General features: G+C 34.1%; 3 protein-coding genes across 4 annotated transcripts; 1 reads left to right on the forward strand and 2 right to left on the reverse strand.

Annotated features, from left to right (window-relative positions):
• Positions 1–838: 838 nt before the first annotated feature.
• On the forward strand, positions 839–2,496 carry LOC142634712 (LOB domain-containing protein 22). The gene is made up of 2 exons (XM_075808983.1): positions 839–1,551; positions 2,304–2,496. Exons 1-2 carry the CDS (start codon positions 839–841, stop codon positions 2,428–2,430), a joined length of 840 nt encoding a protein of 279 aa, XP_075665098.1. The 3' UTR covers positions 2,431–2,496.
• Positions 2,497–4,868: 2,372 nt separating this feature from the next.
• Positions 4,869–9,290, reverse strand: LOC142634145 (putative pentatricopeptide repeat-containing protein At1g17630). Of its 2 annotated transcripts, XM_075808422.1 has the most exons (4): positions 6,923–9,290; positions 6,707–6,789; positions 6,313–6,373; positions 4,869–5,011 (listed from the first exon to the last, which is right to left on the reverse strand). In XM_075808422.1, exon 1 carries the CDS (start codon positions 9,168–9,170, stop codon positions 6,948–6,950), a length of 2,223 nt encoding a protein of 740 aa, XP_075664537.1. In that variant the 5' UTR covers positions 9,171–9,290; the 3' UTR covers positions 4,869–5,011; positions 6,313–6,373; positions 6,707–6,789; positions 6,923–6,947. The 2 variants fall into 2 exon arrangements, with proteins under 2 accessions (XP_075664537.1, XP_075664538.1); XM_075808423.1 differs by lacking the exon at positions 6,313–6,373 and having other exon boundaries at positions 4,880–5,011.
• A 2,399-nt stretch (positions 9,291–11,689) lies between these two features.
• Positions 11,690–20,661, reverse strand: LOC142634146 (chaperonin CPN60-like 2, mitochondrial). Its single transcript, XM_075808424.1, has 17 exons — positions 20,484–20,661; positions 20,010–20,141; positions 18,358–18,517; positions 17,631–17,806; positions 17,160–17,255; positions 16,967–17,071; positions 16,201–16,287; positions 16,001–16,090; positions 14,861–14,941; positions 14,670–14,738; positions 14,503–14,580; positions 13,250–13,345; positions 13,076–13,175; positions 12,890–12,993; positions 12,695–12,800; positions 12,087–12,165; positions 11,690–11,993 (listed from the first exon to the last, which is right to left on the reverse strand). The coding sequence occupies exons 1-17, from the start codon at positions 20,541–20,543 to the stop codon at positions 11,888–11,890; spliced, it is 1,725 nt and encodes a 574-aa protein (XP_075664539.1). The 5' UTR covers positions 20,544–20,661; the 3' UTR covers positions 11,690–11,887.
• Positions 20,662–21,081: the final 420 nt, after the last annotated feature.

Genomic DNA, 21,081 nt, shown 5'->3' on the forward strand with positions numbered 1-21,081 from the left:
ATACAATTAACTTGGAGCCTCTAAAAAAATTCCTAGCTTCATCACTACTCATAATAAACCACTTAAATAAGTTGTGAAAATAGGTGTATTCATAGTATTATTGAAAATTTAATACTCATTGCAAATACAATTTGAAAAAAAAAAAAAAAAAATGAGAGAGAGCATAACCATTGAAAACTTCATGGAATGACTCATTTAGTTTGTGTTTTAGATTGCATTTCAGTTATTGACTTTGTAAGCGTTGTCTATCATAAGATGACTTCATTTCCCCTTCTTGTGAAAAATAGAATTACACGTACGATTTATTTATATTTTTTAACATTCTTTCTAGTGGGTCAAATTAATGAGAATGGTAGTTTCTTATACAATATATTTTTCTCCTTTAAATACCCAAAAGTCATCCATTTTGCCTTAAAGTTACTAAAAATAAAGAGGTTAAATATTGTCCTATTATTAGTTGAAATATTCAAAACACATCTAAAACACCCCATCTCAACACATTAGCAAAGCTCACGTAGTCACATTCCCATCACCAATCCAAATTCACATCCCAAAAATATCGCTATGTACAACTAAATTTGTTAGGATCTCTTTTTCTCTCTTTCTCTCTCTCTCGCTTCTAATATATCTGTCCGTCTCTCCTTTCATTTCTCTCCATCTCTCATTTTGTTTCTCCTTTTCCTACGAGAAAATAAGGGAGAAAGCACCAGAAAACAAAGCCCCCATCAAGCCAAAAAAACTGCACCTAAGCACCCCCGCCGGAAACGCAGTCGATATCTCTCACCCCTTAGCTCCCAATTACCAACAAAAACAACTACAACAACAACAAAAACCTACCATGAACATTAATAATAATAGCACTACTACTACTACTACTACAAGGCATGGTAACGGCACCACCCAAGCTTGCGCTGCTTGTAAATACCAACGCAGGAAGTGCGCTCCTGACTGCATTCTCGCCCCTTATTTCCCTCACGATCGCCAAAGACAATTCCTCAACGCCCATAAATTGTTTGGTGTCAGCAACATCACCAAGATCATCAAGAACCTCAATCAACCCGACAAGGACGAGGCCATGCGCACCATTATTTTCCAATCGGATGTTCGTGCCAATGACCCTGTTGGTGGGTGTTACAGGATCATACGCGAGTTGCAACGCTTGATTGAATATAACAAGGCCGAGCTTGACATTGTTCTTCACCAACTTGCTATATGTCGTGCTCAAGCACATCAACAACAAATGTCAGAAGCTACAGATCCTACAATCAACTGTGAGATGGTTGGTGTAGATCCTTTGAGTTCATACAATAATGCATTGCAATACCATTATCTTGGACCGCATCAACAAGAACAGTACTTTGTTGTTAATAATCATTTGCAAGAAGATGTCAATGCATGGACGACCGTCCAAGATTCTGCATCAACATTGTCATCTTTGCATGTTAATAAGCATGGTCCAGAAAGTGAATGCGATGATGTTAAGCCGGTTTTTGATGTATCTTGTGAAAGAAATGAGATTAAGTTCGAGCCGGAAGAATTAATCGCAAGGAGGTTTGTACCATTGACACAATTACTCCTATCGTCGTGATTAGATTATCCATCTCATTTTTGGATGGATGGATGGTCTATTTGTGTTTTTCATGATTGTTCAACTCTTTGTGATGATGTGTTGTAAGAGAAAGAATGTTGTTTTCTAATAATATTCAGAAGCTAGGCCTGAAAGATAATCAAGAACTCCAATTTCGTTTTGAATGTAAAAACTCTCCCAAGTTATTTTGCTATCAATAAATGTTGGTTTTATGTGAATAAGTTCTCGTTTTGGATTTGAAATATATTGTCCATTTGGTATTGGCTTTTTCATTTAGCTTTTCTAACAGTTTTGTTATTTATTATTAATATGATAATTAGTGTCTGCAAATGGCATGAAACACACCATGGGAAGATCTCATGTCCATGGGCATGTTAGATCTAATCAAAGAATTACAACATTCTTTAAAACATTTTTACATTTAGTTGTTTTAAGACATGAACTTATTTAAGCATCAGGAAATCGTTTTTAATATCCATTTTTAAGATCAACCAGTGTCTTACAACATGAAAATAGTTGTACTTGTATTAATTAAAAAATAAAAATAATTGTACTTGTTGGAACGGTGTAGTCCGTGGATATAAGCACAAAGTTTACCCATAGGAAAGTTTAAGTTTAGCATGTAATCACTGTTTAAGCCTTAAGGTTAGCAAGTTTCCACATTTTCCTTCTGTGTTTTTTCGGCTCTTATTGAAATTCAAATAAACATTTGCAGTGATGAAGTCACCTTAAGGATAGACAATGCGACATTAAAAGAAGATGATGGTTCCATCCAACAAGCTCAGGATCATGATCTAAAAGGAGCAGCTACTTTGTTTACCCTCACAAATTGCAACAATTGAAAGTTTAGCAAGGCATAGAATAGCAAACCTCTCATATCATTTTGTTGTCAGTACTTAGTATAGTTTAAACATATATCCAAGGCCGACTAAAACACATTTTGTGGATTTAGTAGACAAATTTTAAAGTAAGGTCTTTTATGAAAAATAATTAGTTTTTCCAATATTTCAATAGTAGTACTTGTTGAACACTTCTTTGTAAAAAGCTATCAATTTGATTTTTTTTTTTTTTTAACAACTTTAGCCTTGATTGAATTAGTTTCTCTGTGCTAATACCACATCAATCATGCCAAAATCAAGAAATATTAACCTTGTTATTGGCATATTAAATGTTTCATGCAAATATGGTCACATTTTTATGAAAGTTTTTCATATGCGTAGAGTATTTTAAATATAAAATAAATAAATAAAAATCTTGTAAATTCTAAACTTTATTGTTTCTATTGAATATCTCAATTTAGTTTTAAACAGTTTCTTTTCAAATCTCACTCAAATTCATGGTACTCAAAAATACAGCCGACTTAACATATTTTGAGACCAAACGCAAATGTAAAATGTATTATTACTTAATGTTTTATAAGCAATATATAAATTAGAAAGATGAATCACACAATTTAATACATTAATTGGACTATTTTCATATAATCATAAAAACTGTATTTTAAAAAACTTTTAATTCTAAAAAATATATTGAAAAATTCGATATTAGAATAAATATAATATTTCAAGATGGTCATTATCTTTCTTGGCAATGTTGGACTTCAATTATTGAATAATAGAATTTGTCTTGAAAACAATTAATTCTGGTTTTAATTTTGATAAGAGGAAGGAAGAGTAGAATTTTTGGAAGATTAAAAAATTTTACAGCATTAAACTACCACAAAAATAGTAAAACATATTAATAAAATGTTTAAAACTCAAAAAGTGTATAATATTTTAAAAATAGTTTTTATTTATTAAATTTATGGGCTTAATTAAAATTTTATATGGTAAGATAGATAGGCAAGACATTCTATCGTCCATTAGAAGATGTCTTCTTCTTTTTTTCTTTTTTTGTTCCTAAGTGAGAGGCCTTACTTTTTATTATTATTTTTGTGCAATGTTATGGGACAAATAAATATTATAATATTTTTAATTTTAGGGGGATATTTTTCCATTTGGAACTTTAGGTCATTGCTTAAATGGGCTAATAGTTAAAGTACCCCTGTCGTTTTCTATTCTTTTTTCTTCTTAGAAAATTAATAATGCGTTTGACTTTTTACCTGATAATTCTCTTGAAATATTGTTTCTCTCCATAAGGTCATGCTTTGGAATCATATATGATTAGTACATAGATTTTTTTTTTAAATGCATGTTATTGTAATTTTTGCTCCTATAGCTAGGTTAACTAGTTGCCATAGGTTGATAGAGGCGAAAGCAGTTTGGAAAAAATTTCAATCATTTTCTGAGTTGCATGGAATGGATTTTATAACCAGAAATAGTACAAAATATTTTACAAATAGCCGATAATATTTAAGAAGACCCATGCATGATGCATCTATAAAATGATCGAAAAAGTGTGCACGTCTAACAATTACATGACATCCCTCTTCTTGAAGTTTAGCCCCCTTTTTTAAAAACTTATAACATGACATTCCTCTCTAAAAAAACAAAAACAAAAAAGCAAAATTTATAACTATTTTTTATTTTCAAAAAAAAATAAAACAGTTTTCTTGTATGGATAAACACTTTTACACACACTCTATTACATACAAACTTGTGTGTAAGAACTATTTAAACTAACTTTACCCTTCTTCATATCTTCAAAGTCAAAGACAGGTTTGGTAAGCTGCAGAAAAGAACAGTATTTTCAAAAACCGAAAATTTGTTTGGATTGATAGCTAAAAAAATTTCGAGTTTTCAATGTAAGTTTCCTTTCCATTTGATTATAATGCCATCTAATTAGCAGAATGAAAGTAAATTATGATCTCGTATCTGAATGTAGCCAATTTCCAACTTCAAAGTACTACTGGAAGTGGAAAGGTTACTTTGATATTCCAAAGCTGAGGTTGAGGTGCTTTGGTTGACAGGCTGCACCAATACACCAAATTTGCATGTATGCCAAATACAACACGCTTATTTATAACATACGCCAGAAACTAGAAAGTGGAAACAAAGCTTCAATTCAATTCATGTCATTGCAAGAACTTAAAAAGAGCCTGTAAACAGTATGAACTGTGAAGCAAGGCAATTTTTATCGATATTGAATGAATTATCTACAGAAAAGACCACAAAGTGACAATTAAACATCTTTCCTGCATTTCTTTAAAAGGGCATATAATGAAAAGACCATATAATGAATTTGCTTATAGAATCCCAGTTCATGCACTGAACCCATCACTCTAAAAGCTTTTTTTATCTGTTCACTTCTCTGCTTACAGCCATCATTTCTATAAATTACCTAGCAGTAGGAAAGGGAACACCTCTAAAGAGAGTATTTTTGCAACTTGTGGTGGAAGCCAACCAGCATTTCCCCCAGTCTTCCTACCCTGACTTTTTCCATAATGCCACTTCAAATTTCTCATTCCTCTCTTCAGTCTTGCACCTATATATGTTTTGTCCAACAAATCAGCCAAGCTTCATTGTTGTAAAAAAAACTAAATGCCACACAGAGAGTATATGACAGAATTGAAAGCAGACACATCAATCAAGAAACAATTGGAAATGTTTAGCTAACTATTGATGTTCAAATACACAAATAAATGCCTGGTTCAACTACAGTCTACCAATAAGGAATTTATAAACTTCTCCTATCATGGGCTGGACTCAACACTCATGGCATCAATTGTTAAAGGTGGTGGCAAAAGCAAGGTTTTGCAGCTAGTTTTGTGTTAAGACTTATTTCTTAGCCCCATAAATAGAATGAGAGACTTCAAAAATTTTCTCCCGTCATGATTGTGTTAGGAGGATATTACACAACAGACTATACTTATCTTCAATAAATTTTGCAAGGATTAGCATTTTGAGGTAAACAATTTTGTTTCTGGGAAACATCAGTTTCTACCAAATGAATAAAATCTTTCCTATATGATTTCATGTGCATTCCAAATTGGGTTATCAATTCACTTGTTTGGATCTGTTATCCAGCTTGTTTCTTTCTTCTCAATAAGCAGAGGTATCACAACTCATAGCTGCTAAACTTCATCTTGATAAGAGTTAAAAATAAAATAAAATAAAATAAAATTTCAATACCATAGAAAATTTTCTCCCCTTATTATTGTTTCAGGAGGACATTATACACCAGATAAATGGATTAAAACCTCATTTTTGTAATTGATTTATTATCTACAGAATTTGAAGATTGAGTCACATACTTATCATGAAACTATTAGGTCCAGAATTCCTCACATCAGTCTCCTTAACACTTCTGCAATGCTGGGGAAGGTTAGCATTTTGAGTGATGCTCATTGTTTAGTAAATGATTTTGCAGTTGGGAAATACAGTATTTTCTATCAGATAAAAAAAACTTTCCTATATGATTTCATGTGCTCTCCAAATTGGGTTGTCAATTAACTAGTTTGGACCTGTTGTCCAGCTTGTTTCTTTCTTATCAATAAGCAGAGGTGTCACAACTCATGGCTGCTAAATTTTCATATTAGTGAGAGTTAAGAAGCAAAAGAATTATTTATCTCTTTTCATATTAGTAACTGTATGTTAGAGCTTGGAACTTTGTTGGCAAAGAATGTGTAGGAACCTAAAAGTTCTTTTTTTTTTTTATCATGTAATTTGCTTTGCATGATGGAGTTGGTTATATATAATTATATGTCTGCCCTTTTAATGTCTAAAAATTTCTGGATAACTCAAAACCTGAAAAATCTTAGTAATTGAAGGAATAGATAAACTCACATTCATCGAACCAACTTGGATTCCAGAACATTGTCATCACTCATAATCATGCCAATATTGTCTGAAACATAATGAAGCAATAGATTCAAGAATTGATGTCTATTTTTAATCATTGTTACATCTACAGCAATGTAAAGCTTGTGAAAATTGAGGAAATGAGTACATTGTAAAAGGTTGACCCAACTGAGGAAATCAGAGGATAAAGAGAATTACAAGGGGGGTTTTGCATGAAAATGATACCCATATGAACTCAGAGATAACGAAAACCCAAAAACCCAGAAATCTTAAACCGCAATCTGAACTACAGAACCCCGAAACCTCAACTACTCAAGAAAATCATCAAAATAATGCAAGTTTAAAGATTATAATGAAGCAAAAAATGCAGAATCGGTACCTTGGAGTGCTAGGTCTGTGAAAATCAGGAGCTAAACTAGAAACTGTCATGGGCCCTTACAGCTCTGCTCCCCAAGACCAAATCTGCTCAATAGCACACAAAATAAACTGTGAGATTTGGAAAGGAGAGAGAGAGAGAGAGAAAGAGAGAGAGAGAGAGAAAGGGAACAATAGAGCCAGGTTCTTGATCCCGAACGAGAAGGAAGAAAGAGCTTACCAAAGTACACTTCCCTCAGTCTCCATCACGGTTGTGTTGCCTTCAAAAACTCTCCAGATTCTCCCTTGTTTCTGAGTCGGGTACATGTTTCTTCTTCATCAACATTTTGTTCAAAGATGCTGTTATGAACTGAACTGCACTCACTTTCCATTTGAAGTGCCAATTCCTCAAGGGTCCCATAAACTTCGTCCAACCCCAGTTGCAAAGTGTTCCCTGCTGAGAACACATAAAACTTTTTCTTCACCTCAATCCAACTCAGGCCAGGAACTTTCTTTAAACCCTTTGTCTTTGCTGAGATCCTCATCCTTGCAGAGTCCACCCATTTCCCACTTGCAGCAAAAATATTTGATAGCAGCATGTAGTTCCCAGTTGTTTCTGAGCTCATATTAAAAATATGGGAGGCAGTCTCTTCAGCAACATCTGTATTCTTGTACTTCCTACAAGAGTTCAGAAGGGCACCCCATACACAATCATTGGGTTCCATTGGCATGCTTTTCACAATGTCACTTGCTTCTTGTAAAAACCCAGCACGTCCAAGGAGATCGACCATGCAAGTATAGTGCTCCATTTGGGGTTCAACCCTAAACTCTTGAGTCATTTCATTAAATAGCCTACGACCCTCCACAACAAGCCCAGCATGACTACAAGCAGAAAGAACAGCAACAAAGGTGATATTGTCTGGCTTTAATCCAGATTCAATCATCTGATCAAAAGTTTCTAAAGCTTTTTCACCAAGCCCATGCATCCCATACCCTGCAATCATTGAGTTCCATGAAATTAAATCCCTATTATCATTTTTCTCAAATACCAAATGGGCTTCCTTGAAACTTCCACACTTTGTGTACATATTAATCAAGCCGTTTCCAACCAAAATGTTACTATCCATCAAAGCCCTAACCACGTGACCATGTATTTCCCTGCCGAGATTCACTGCTGCTAACTCTGCACAAACTGATAAAACACTGGATATCGTCACACAATTAGGCATGACATTGGCAAGCTGCATTTGCCTAAAAAGTTTCAGGGACTCCTCCCCTTGGCCGTTAGAAGCAAATCCATCAATAACAGAGCTCCAACTTATGACATTAGGTCTGATCACAGGACAATCACCTGAAGTCTCTAGCTGGGAAAATATTGCAAATGCCTCATCGCATAATCCAGATTCAGCATATGATGTTATCAAAGCATTCCAACTCACTAGATTCTTTGTTTCCATCTCTAAAAACAAATTTTTTGCATATTTTACATCTCCACACTTCCCATACATACATATTAGTGCATTCTTCACAAACATGTAATTTTCAAACCCACCCCTTATAATATATCCATGAATGACCATGCCAATTCCAACTGCAACCAAATCAGCACATACAGATAACACAACAGCAAGCGCTTCAGCAGTTGCCCCAACTCCTCTCTTCCTCATCATACCAAACAACTCTACCGTCTCTTTATTCCGCCCACATCTAGCATGACTTGAAAACAGAGATGTCCATGTCACAGGGTTTGGCTCCAATCCTTCCAACTCCATCTGCCTAAACATCTCAGATGCACCATTGCAATCATGGTTAAAGGCATAACCTGAAACTAAGGTATTCCATGAAATATAGCTTCTAACAGTCATTCTATCAAACAATTGGCGGGCACTCTCCATTCGCCCAAGCTTCCCATACATTCCAACCAATTCATTCACAACATGAAGATGATTGTGAAAACCCAGTTGCAAAACATGAGTATGAACATTCCTGCACAAATTTAAACCACCCATAAACGCACATGCCTTTATTACCAAAGGCAAAGTGAATCCATCAGCCCAAACCCCAAGTTTTCGCATTTTATTATAAATTTTAAGGCCTTCTTCATAATACCCATTTGAGACACTAGCTCTCAGAATTGAATTCCACAATAGCAAGTTTGAAAGACCCTCAACTGGAATTTCATCAAACACTTTCCGTGCATCAATAACAAGCCCGAAACGGCCATATACGGACACGAGCCGGGCAGCCAAGAAGGCTGACCTGTTCGTGCCAGTGACAACAACTTGGGTGTGAACGCGTTTGCAGTGTTGAACCGTGGTGCATTGTCGAAGAAGGTGATCAAAGAATTTAAGAAGTTCATCATGGTGGACAAAGGGGGTATTGTGGGTGTGTATTAAGATTGAACGGCTGAGATCATGTGGGAAAGAGAGGTGGGTTTTGTAGAAACGTGAAGAGATTGATATGAAACGTTGAGAGAAAGCATCAAGCATGAAGGTGAGATTTTCAAAAATAGATCCGTTGACATCAATCAAGGTTTTTTTCGTGTGGTTGGGTTGTCAAAATAATGGGCTTCAAATGGCGCCAGATGTGTGCTAAAGCCTAAAACTTGGGTGCAATAAGCATTGAGACTCAAATAACTAAAAAAAGTTTCAAATTTGTAAACATTGGGTGGTTGATTTTGAATGAATAGTCTCGACTCTGCTCTGACCTTGCCGTCCCAGACAGACCCACGACTCTATGTTTTAATGTTTTTTCGTTTTCGGTTTTGGGGCCTTGGGCCCTTAGGCTCGTGTTTGTTGTGGCTCGTTGTGGGTCTGACTCAGAGACCAGAGTGTGTGTGTGTGTATATTGGTGAGAATGGGTACGTGGGTCTGTGATATATATATATATATATATATATAAAAGAAACATTAGAAATATCAAAAATTAGATATAGCATTAGATAATAAAAACATTAGAATGTGATATATTGTTACTTAATTTTAAAACTTAAAATAAATATAAATTATGTACAAATTTATTTAAATATACCTTAAAATAAATATTAATTAATTAATTACTTGCCGTATCCTAGATTTTTTTTTAAATATTGTATCCCCGTATTCGTAATCGTACTCATATCCGTATCGATGCATCATAGGTTTAAAGACTTAAATTATATTATGTGACTGAAATTTACAATAAATACAAGGACAAAGGTTTGGTTTTATTAATTTTGTTTTTCACATGCGTTACACAAGTAGCATTATTTAATTTTTTTTTTCTACTAATTTGGCATGTGTGTGAAGTTTATACTTCTTCGTAGAGTAAGTTGGCTAAAACAAAGTTTGAATGTAATGGTTAGTAGCCCAAATTTTAAGGGGGTGTTAGGAAATTTTACCCAAGAAAGCAAAGGACTATAAGGGTACATTTGTTCATGATTATTCTTAGGACAATAGTTAATCAATTATGAATTAAATGTAATACTTTTTAAAAATAATATATATATATATATATATATATATATGTAGTTGTCACTAGTTTATTGGTTTGCATGTACAAATTCATTGAGGTTGTATGTGTTTTTCTTGATATTTGCATACAATTTAACTTAATTTTTTCAAAAATGTATTAAAAATAAATAAATTACAAAATATTATATGCATCTTAACTTGTGCTCTTACAACAAACAATCGTAGACAAAAGCCAAAAAAAATTTACTTCTTTGAATATGGCTTCCTTTTAAAAATAAAGGTATTGAGTGATTTTTGTTTTCCTAATAAAAATTGAAGGGTTTAAGAAAGAAGAATGCATGTCATCCAATACTATGTGAATATATTGGAGGTTCAAGCATAGAGGACAATTTTTTATTTTTTATTTTGACTAAGTAATGCTTCCATTCAACAAAGAGCAAAAGAAAAGGGAACAACAAGGGGAAGGGATTTACCTATGATCTCTATCTTGTGGGACAAAAAACACGGTGTTAAACGTATGATATGGGGGATCAATCCTGAAATATTAAAAATAAAATTCTATCTAGCAATATAATGGGCTATGCAAATTTCCTCCCTAAAAATATGATTTACAAACCAACCAAAGAAGGATTGGAGCATATTTTTCGCTTTATTTATTGAAGTGTTCTATAGACCAATATGGTAGAGATGAACGACTCCATAATTGAAGGATCACATTCATAGCATCTCTTCACAATTTCAAATTTTGTATCTCATTTTCGTGAGATTTTATTTTATAATTCGATAATTGAGGGTGAGAAATTTGAACCCTAAATGTTTTCGTTGGAAATATTAAAAAGTGTCAGCCAGCTAAGTAACCAGACTCTTGGTTCATTTCAACTGATTTTTAAAATGATAGGAGTAAAACTTGTCTCTATACAAAAATGGCTTCACTTATGCGATTCCTACCAATAGTTGCCACACACTTTGTCCTCTTTGAGAACTAATTAGAAATTGACCTTTACATTGGGGGGATGTGGAGGATCCCATGCACAGCTTCTCACTTTTCTCCAACTGCAAATTCTCAAAAGAAATACGATCAGTGTATATCTTTTTAGTTTGAGAAATTGAAAGAATGGGGTCTAGAATTTCCCTTTGTTGACATTTCATGAGTTCGTTTCTTATCATCCATATCAGGCCGCTGTTGTGAATAGTGTGAAGTTCCTCGACCCTTCTCTTGGAATTCTCAGCTTCTTTTCTAGTTGTACGATTAGCTTGACCCACTCAGAAATGGCAAAAATATTCATTTCCTCTAATTTAAGTGACCAAGGAGAATGAATCCATATGATCCTTGCAATTGTACATTCCATATTCATTGGGCCAGCTTGTATTAAAAATAAGATCTAAAAAGGTCCCATAACCATGCTCTTCTTATTCCTTTATTTAGGCAAGTGCAACAATTGGTCATAATAAACTTCAATATGACAGAATTCCTTCTCTCTTTTCCCTGTTTGTGTGTGTTTTCTGGGCATATTCTAATAATGTTCTTATTGCAGAGTTGAAAGTACCCTAAATCATTCAGCAAATAAGAATTTCAATCAAAAGAATTTTGTATCGTGATTTAGTAACTCATTTTCTATATGGTATAAGCTAAAAGAAAGGTTTGGGCTTCCAGATTCATATTTCTTTCAGATTTCACAAATGAATGACATAAGGCCCAAATATGGATACAAAAATGTGCAATAATTAAAAAAACTGGTTTTGAGATTGGTCCTCTAATAGGGCATCTGATCCATATTTGGCATACGGCTCGGAGGTTTGTTTTTCTCATTTGGATGATCAAATACAGTTGCCTCACTTGTTGTCAGAAGCAATGAGATACTGTAACAAAGAAGCACATAATGGTGGTTAGTTTAAGGTATGAAACATATTAGATATGCATAATTTTTTTGCTTGACCAACTATGATCTTTACCTGGTAGCGTCGACTAAAGCCGTTCTAACCACTTTGAGAGGATCTATGATTCTCTCCTCCACCATGTCAACATATACACCTGTTTTGCACAAGGACTATTATTAAATAAATGACCAGGAAATCATTAAATAAACAGCTTTAAACAATCATCACTTGATATTAGTCCAGGTGTTGAGAAATTTAGAATGAACAAATATAAAAATAAAAATAAAAATAAATAAAAAACTAGAAAAGAAAAGAAAGAGAAACAAGATCCACGTGCAATAAATTGGATAATTCAACTTTCATAAGAATTCTCAATATAAACATGTTGGAAAGTTTTCCATTCTCAATAATTCAACTTTCATACAATGCACAAGGCTTTGTGGACGCTCCTCATTCCTACAGGGTCTGGACACAGAAATTTCCATGTTCTTTTTATTGGACAGAAAAGGCTCCAACTCAGACAACATGAAATTTCCTACACTATTTTACTTTACCATAGACCAAAAATACCACAGAAGACAGATTTGCAAATGATTCAAGCCCAATAGTCTAAGACCTTTTAACGGAAAGAAATTGTAAAGTTGGCTACGATGGTAATTCTTGTAACAAATAAAAGAACAAACCTTTAGCAGCATCAAAACCCAAATTATGATTATCTTGTTCCAACAATTTGCCAATAACCAGTGCACCGTCAAAACCAGCATTTGAGGCTATTATGAATGCAGGTGCCTAAAGCAAATCAAAACGCTCACTGTCAGTATTTAACTGCAAATAAACACCAAGATAGATGCTGGCTGAGGAAATTCAACAAATAAAACCTTTAGAGCATTTTGGATTATCTTTACGCCTGTTTTCTGGTCTTCATTTATCGTTGGAAGGCTTTCCAAACCTTTTGCAGCATACAAAAGAGCAACACCACCACCTAATAAGGGCAAGCAAGTTACGATTGTTCTTGATGTGCTGTGGATATATATAACCTAGAGGAATGACAAAAATCTAGTTACCTGGCACAATACCCTCTTCCACAGCCGCTCTTGTAGCGTTTAAAGCATCCGTGACCCTATCCTTCCTTTCCTCAACTTCTGCCTCACTAGACCCTCCAACCTGACAGAAAATGGATGCATGTCAAGGCAATCATTCACCCACACTGCAGGAATTCAGACAAGTGAGCAACATACCTTGAAAACAGCCACACCACCAGACAGCTTTGATAGCCTTTCCTGTGCTTTCTCCTTGTCAAACACGGCATCACTCTTCTCCATAGCTGTCCTCAGCTGTAGAACATCATTAGCATCAGTAAATGTTATTAATCTTCACTTCTGTTCATTCCTATTTTTAATTTCTAGAGTCCAGATTGAGGCAATCAAATTTGAATCTTCAAAATCTAAATAATTTCCTTCCCAACTACCAAAAGAGTAAGGCTTCTGGTGTTCAGGATAAATGTAAGTAGCTCTCATGTTTCTATGCGTCACTATAGTTGGTTTTAGAATGTATAAATTAGCTCAGGAACTCTTGCTGAAAATTTTTATAAAAATTTGATCACCAAAACACCTTAAGGGTCCTCTTTTCATACAGATGATCAATTCTGAAAATGCTGATTGAGTTAGGGCTTCCTCTGAAGGGGAAAATAGTAGTAACAAAAGTTTGATGGCATTTAACAGAGACTGAAGGATGAGATACTGCATATGGAAAGGATTAAACAAACAGGGAAATTCCCAAGGGAACAATAGACAATTATGCATCAACAGAAAGTTGTAAGAAGCGGCAATTATTTGATAGCACAAACCCAACAAGGCATATAGGGATTGCTTGCAGAATTTTTAAGAACCAGAAATAGTTTAAAAGTATTTGTCTGACATTGAAATAAGCGAACATGGGTAATTTTACCAGGATCAAAAGTTAAAAGCATTTTTATCAAGTTAAAAGCAAACACTTGGGAAAAAAACCTATATTCTATGGCAAAAAGGTATGAGTGCATTCCAGGACCCACACCTTGATGAGAGAATTTGTTTAGGGGGAGGGGGATTGAAGAAGAGAGATGAGGAAAAGAGAGATCATCAGTTGGTGTTAACCCTAATTGCAACTTTAAAAGAAAGCAACTATTACCACCAATGTAATTGAAAATGAAGTTTTGTGAGTAAATTTGAGTTGAATTTGAGTATTAAAAATAAAAACTAAAAAGCCAATGGGACAACCAAAAAAAAAAAAGGTAAGAGCTTTATACCACTATAAGGAGGTCATCAGAATTGTGATTTCACCCATGCATGTAGCACTAAGTGCATTTCTAATGATTATCAAAAGAAAAGTGCATTTCTAATGTGTCAAAATTATTGATCAAAAAAATTGGCAAAAAAATCATCCAAGTGAATAGCACACTGAATAAAACTTCTGAAAATAAATAAGGAATTAAAGAGAAAAGCCAACCGCATACCTCTGCACATCTTTCTTCAATCAGCTTCTTATCCCCACCCCCATGTAGAATTATTGTGTCATCAAGAGAGACAGACACCTGTTATTTTATTTTATTTTTTGAAGTTAGTTATGTCCCAAAGAAATTCAAATATAGCACCGTAGCACACTATGCTAAAAAACAGAAACCTTTTTTGCAGTTCCAAGCATTTCAAATTGCACTTTGTCAAGGGTTAAACCACGGTCTTCAGTGATAACCTGTACAATAAAGGTCTTAGCATAAAAAAAAATATAAAAAAGAGAAAAGGAAAAAAAAAATATGCATATTATAAGTCCATATATATATTAGAAATTAATTTAGGAGTAAAAGATTGCATAACCTCTCCCCCAGTAAGAATGGCAAGATCATCTAAGTTTGCTCTTCTATTTTCCCCAAAACCAGGAGCTTTGATCGCACAAACCTAAACACATGAAATTACACTAGTGAATTATGAAAGTTGACACTACAACAAGCAGAATTAATGTCAACATCTGGATAATGAAGAAATTAAATTACAATTGAAGTAATAACAGACCTTACAAATGGTCAATATAAAAGAAAGAAAAATACATCTAACACAGCAGATAACTAATGCTCTTCAATAAATAAAAATAATATAATCAAATATCCAAAACTTATAAAATCAAATATAGGGTTATTTAAAGATATATAGAGGTACATATGTATAGGCACTCATCAGACTAAGTCACAAGTTAATACCTATTCACAAGATATTAAAAGGTATCATTTGATAGAAGTCTGGCATTATTTTTAGAGTCACATGTAATTTCGAAGATAGGCCCAGAATTATTCTAGAGCTAGAATTCTATACATTATTTTGTTTACTCCATGTGGAAAGATCTGAAGACCAAGAACTCTCGATTAATAACTCTTAAACTTCTTGGGCACTCCATTTGTTTGTGTCCCACTATATAAGTTTCTTTTTTTATTTCTTGATTTATGGGAGAAAAAAAAAAAAAAAACCTTTAGAAAACCTTTCATAATTCAGAAATATGAAGTCATTTAACTGCTTACAAACAAAAAAAAAATGTGGGGGTGGGGGTTGTTGGGGGCAGTGGATGCAATAATGTAGCTCTTCCCCCCAGATGTTTCAGTTTTGATATTGCTTCCTGTCAAAGGGCCTTCATGTACTTCAACTATCTATATAGCTCAAGCGTGAAGAGCACACAACTGTGGAACATCATATTGCTACCAACAATCATGTGGCCCTCTTGAGAAAAATATGTTGATGTCCAAGGATGTACGAATTACTAGAAATACAACATATCTATCTCATAAGGATTTCAATATTATTGCACTTCATTAATATATACAAGATATACACTTATCAATATATATATATATATATTTCATACATACATACATACAAGATATACATATACAAGTCATATAATATAACCTGTACCATCTTACACGTTACACATTTTAAAGTAACTTCCAAGTATATCCAAGTAATCACCTTAAGCCCAGCATGATGCTTATTGAGTACAAGCATAGAAAGTGCATCACTTTCAACATCCTCGGCCACAACAAGTAGTGCTCTTTTTTTCTGTTAAGAATTCAATTGCAGCAGAAGCAAGAACAAGAACATTTTCTGTAAGTTCATTTGATCATTCACCATTGCCTACGAAAATAGCCCCTCAGGAAAAGGTTAATTACCTGTACTGCTAGCTCCAATATTCTAACAAGTGAATTCATGTCTGAAATTTTCTTGTCATAAATGAGGATCAGGGGGTTCTCTAGTTCCTATGAATATGAAGAAACAAATTTTAGGTCACACATCAGAGAAAAAGCTTCCATGTCAACCATACAACTGGTGCAATAACCCTCCCCCCCAAACAAAAGAAAAGGTAAAGGATGTGGAGAAAGAAATTAAAAAATAGGAAGTATGCCAAAATCCATAAATTATACACACACACACACACATATAAAATTTAAATTTGAGTGGCCTCTAAAACGTGACAAACGCAAAGATCAAAGGGCCACCAAAATACTAACTGACAACATGGAATAGAAATAGCAAAAACTTCATGTCAAGACGGATATATGCAAGCTGACTCTACATCCTTCAATGATATAAGGACATGTATTTTCTTTGATGTTGTTTGTTGTTTTCGCTTTTGTTCACCATCATGAACACCATGTATTTTCTTTCTTTCTTTTTTTTCTTCATGATTGATATTACTCTTATTACCTATGAAAAAAAATAAGGACATGTATTTGCTGATTAGACAAAAGGTCTAAGGAAATGCACAAGAAATTGAAACATTTGCACCTCATCTGCTCAGGGGAAAAAAGTCTAATATATATACAATAAGAGGGGGGGAAGCAGCAGCACATTCTTATTACTAGTGACTTAATTCTAGCACTAAGTCCTGTTTGAAGTACAAATATACCGGAAACAACAATAACGATCTGAACTTACACATTTCTGGGTCTTATGATCAGTAACAAAATAAGGAGATATGTAGCCTCTGGCTAGCTTCATTCCTTCCACCACTTCTAACTCATTATCCATCGTATTCCCATCCTACAAATTTTGAATCATAAATAAGCAATATCGAACTGTATCAAATTTAACTATCATAAACATTAGAAGAAACAAAAAAGATGCTCACAGAGACAGTAATGACTCCTTCCTTTCCAACTTTCTCCATTGCTCTAGCTATAAGATCTCCAATCTCACTTTCACCATTTGCTGAAATAGTTGCAACCTAACATATTTATAAATTGATAAACAAACGTTAGAACAAGAGATCATATATAAAGTAGTAAAATACATATCAAATGTAAATTTAGCAAGAGAAATCAACATTGTGCATAGTACAAACACCAATGATATTCATGAACACTTATTAGAAAGATTTAAAACCCCACATGAACGCAAAAATTTCTCAGAACTAAGTTTGCAAGAAGTCATTTTCCCATCCCTTCAAAGTACCACACAGATTTTCTTTTTAACTAGAGTATAAAATAAATACCACTTCTAGGATCATAATAGCAAGATTGTTCAAGAAAATATAACATAACACAACCTTCCCTACCAAACAAGTCCAAAATGAGAGATTACTCTCTGAGAAGTCCATCACCTGCTTAATTTCTTCTGATGTGCTTATCATCAATGCTTTGCTTTTCAGATCAGATAAAACGGCATCGACTGCCATATTAATGCCACTCCGCAAATCCATCACATTCACACCGGCAGCTACTGACTTGCACCCTTCAATGAGTATTGCCTGAGTTAGGACAGTTGCACAAGTAGTACCTGCAAACAGATAAGAATCAGATTGAAACTAAGTAGAAGATATCTTACTATACATTGATGAAAAAGAGTAGTAACAACCCTTCAACATCATTTATGAACTTCTTTCTATTCGTAGGTTGGACACACACCCAGTGGATTTTGATCCTACGACCTCACCCTCCACCCATTCTTATGGAAGGAAGAAGTGGCATTTGAGTTAGAGCTGATTGGCTCACTTATGTACATAACATCAGGTAGAAATAAACTACATTATTCTAACGATTCAAATCAAAGCGAAATGCAATCCTAAGTAGCTGAGAGTTGAGAGCTGCCTGGAGCATTTTCTTTCTTTCTTTTTTTAGCTCCAAAAGAAGTACCTTCAAGGTACATGTCTAATTGATACTTCATTGCATTTATCACTGCAGTCTTAAGAGCAATAAACTAACTCTTAATCAATAATAAAAATTAAATAAACCCGATTCAAAGCCTAAGTCTCCACAGTATGTTTATAAATCCATGACAAACTATTATGTTCTTTCAGGCACATAAACAAGAGAAAACAACTAGTTTACCATCTCCAGCAGCAGTATTAGTAGCAATTGCAACCTGCTTTACAAGATCTGCACCAACATTTTTGGCTTTTTCCTTAAAGCTGATACTTTTTGCAACAGTAACACCATCCTTTGTGACTTGAGGATCTTTATGACTTCGCTCAATTATCACATTGCGGCCCTGAATCAAGCAACCAGAAAATTAAGAAAAAGGGAAAAGCTGTGATGAGAGCACACTTTAACTATTTCTGAGCTATTCTTACCTTCGTTAAATTTGGCACATAACTTGAGACACATGCTAGATTATCAAAAGATAGTATAAGGATGACAAATAAAAATTTTACACATAAAACAAAAAGGGCATAAGAATCTTTATTTTTATTGGCTAATGAAGTTAATAAGCCTCTGAATCCATAAGGTTGTCTTCTTGTTCTGTTAAACTCATCCCATCATTGTGGAAGGAGGAAGAGCTATTTGACCTAGAGCTCATTGGCAAGTGAATGTGCTTTTTTCTAAAAGCCTAGTTTCCAAAAATTTGGAGAGTTCCTAACCAGATAAATGAGCGTGCCATCATAATCAATTCATTCAAAGAAAAACAATAATCAATTGAGATTTCTTTTTCACTATTATTGCATGGTATCAAAGCAATACTAGAAAATCACGTATTATAACATCAAATGAGTTTTTTAACGGAATCAATTTAAGCCTACAAAAAGAAATGGCTAATCCCCCCCCCCCAAAAAAAAAAAAAGTAGCCTTCTTTTTCCTCAGTGCTCCATCAAACTTCATTTGAAAGTATAGAGGAGTAAAATAAAGAGATATATGGGCCAATTAGCTCCAGGGGCGGAGCTATAGCAATGCTTGGGGGGGGCCATGCCCCCCCCCCCCCAAATTTAAAAAAAAATACTATTATATTATGTGAATACACTAAAAACTTTATATATTTAGCTACAAGAATAGAATTTGGCCCCCCAATGTTTGAGTTAGTCCAATGATGCTCATAAAAATCAATAGAATTTGTCAATCGATCTAGTAATTATAGAAACAAGGTAGTTTTTTTTTTCACAAATTCATTTTTTTACATTTTTAATATCAAACAAGACAGTTTTTAAATTCTCATTGGAGATTAAAAGATGATACGTTCCCTTAAAAATTATCTTGTGAAGATACATATGCAAAAGTTGTTAATTTTATATACACTATATTTTATAAACTATGACCAACTCTAGTATCAAAATATAATTGTTTATATATGTGTATGTGCGCATGTATGTGATGATTTATCTTAACTAATGACTCCTATATTAGTACCAAAATTTGGCCCCCCAAACAAAAAACCTTAGCTCCGCCCTTGATTAGCTCAATTGGTAAAGTCTCCTATTGTCGAATGAGAGATAAGGAGTTCAATTTCAAACCCCGCCTACACCAAAAAGCATTTGGTGTCTTGGCTTGATGATGAAGAAAAATCATCATAGAGCGGACGCCATAAGTCAAAATCATACCTATCAAAAAAATATTTATATATATAACAAGCTCCATCCACATATGGATATTATACTGAATATATAAAACAAGCTATTGGCTTACTGCCATTGTTGCTGCCTACACTGACGAGTGTCCAACAAAATCTAGAAATCACAAACTACATAAAATTATAGAACATAGATCAATACCTTTGGTCCCATTGTGACTTTTACAGCTTCTGCAACCTCAGAAACGCCTTGCAGCATTGCGGCCCGAGCCCCGACCCCAAAATTAATAGCCTTGGCAACATAATTTCTATTGCAGACAACTCTGCTACACACCTTTCCAATCCATATAACCAACCAACAAACATTACATCACAAATTAATCCATACCCATCAAACACAATCCCTTGAATAACCCAAAAAAGCAACAGTGTGGGAGTCTATAGAATTACGAAAAGTGCATATATTGCCACGTTTGGTTGGTGAGAAAAATGTGATGCAAAAACGAAAAGCAATCAAAACCCAATTCCCAAATTCTTGTTAACAAGTGGAAATCGAAGTAAAGATTGAAAATTTCCCAATCTTTCTCGGCAACCAAACGGAGGGTCAAGCAAATTTTACAGTAAAGCTGAGACTTTTAATAATTAAAAAAACAAACAAACAAACATAGTTTCTTACAACTTTTCTTGAAGTAGAGGAAGTGATCGATGAAGCTAATTTTGAAACTATTCGATGCATTGCTGAGAATTTACACACACACACTCGCGCACACAGAGAGACTGAGAGGTTTTGAATTTTATGAGATGGGCTTTTGGTAGGGTTTTAGCTCTGGGTTTATGTTATACTATGTTATTGTGACTGTGAGAGTTTGGAAAAATCTGGATCGTTGACTTAAGGTGGGTCCCGATTGAAAACTGAGTACTACATGTTTGACGGTCGAGATTTTATTATGGCTTTTTAGGACTGTTTTTGATTTAGTTGGCCCAATGATAAAGCAATTGTGTCTGTGCATTTCTTTGTCTATCACCTAAATGGGCCAATTCCTATTTACCCAAATGAGGCCCATGTTTTGAAAATTCCAAATCTATTGCCATTATGGTGAGGCTTCAATCCTAAGTAACTACAACAAAGGTGTGGTTAAAAAGATGTAAAGAAAAAAGAATTGTAAATTTGGACTCTTCTCTTTAATTATGGTACAGTTACAATGGTCTATTTATAAGTGACAAATAATACTATTTTTGGTAAAGTTTAGGGACCAAATACTATTTTTACCCTA

Source organism: Castanea sativa, chromosome 5, assembly GCF_040712315.1.
Source record: "Castanea sativa cultivar Marrone di Chiusa Pesio chromosome 5, ASM4071231v1".
Taxonomy (NCBI): domain Eukaryota; kingdom Viridiplantae; phylum Streptophyta; class Magnoliopsida; order Fagales; family Fagaceae; genus Castanea; species Castanea sativa.

Bases quoted from the DNA above. Each gene is read 5' to 3' on its own strand.
- LOC142634145 (XM_075808422.1), bottom strand. From the start codon at position 9,170: ATGCTTGATGCTTTCTCTCAACGTTTCATATCAATCTCTTCACGTTTC.
- LOC142634712 (XM_075808983.1), top strand. From the start codon at position 839: ATGAACATTAATAATAATAGCACTACTACTACTACTACTACAAGGCAT. The intron at 1,552-2,303 runs GTTTGTACCATT...AAACATTTGCAG, and splicing joins GAAGAATTAATCGCAAGGAG to TGATGAAGTCACCTTAAGGA.
- LOC142634146 (XM_075808424.1), bottom strand. From the start codon at position 20,543: ATGCATCGAATAGTTTCAAAATTAGCTTCATCGATCACTTCCTCTACT. The intron at 12,994-13,075 runs GTAACTAGATTT...TGCCCTTATTAG, and splicing joins GGAAGAGGGTATTGTGCCAG to GTGGTGGTGTTGCTCTTTTG. The intron at 12,801-12,889 runs GTTTTATTTGTT...GATTTGCTTTAG, and splicing joins TAATCCAAAATGCTCTAAAG to GCACCTGCATTCATAATAGC.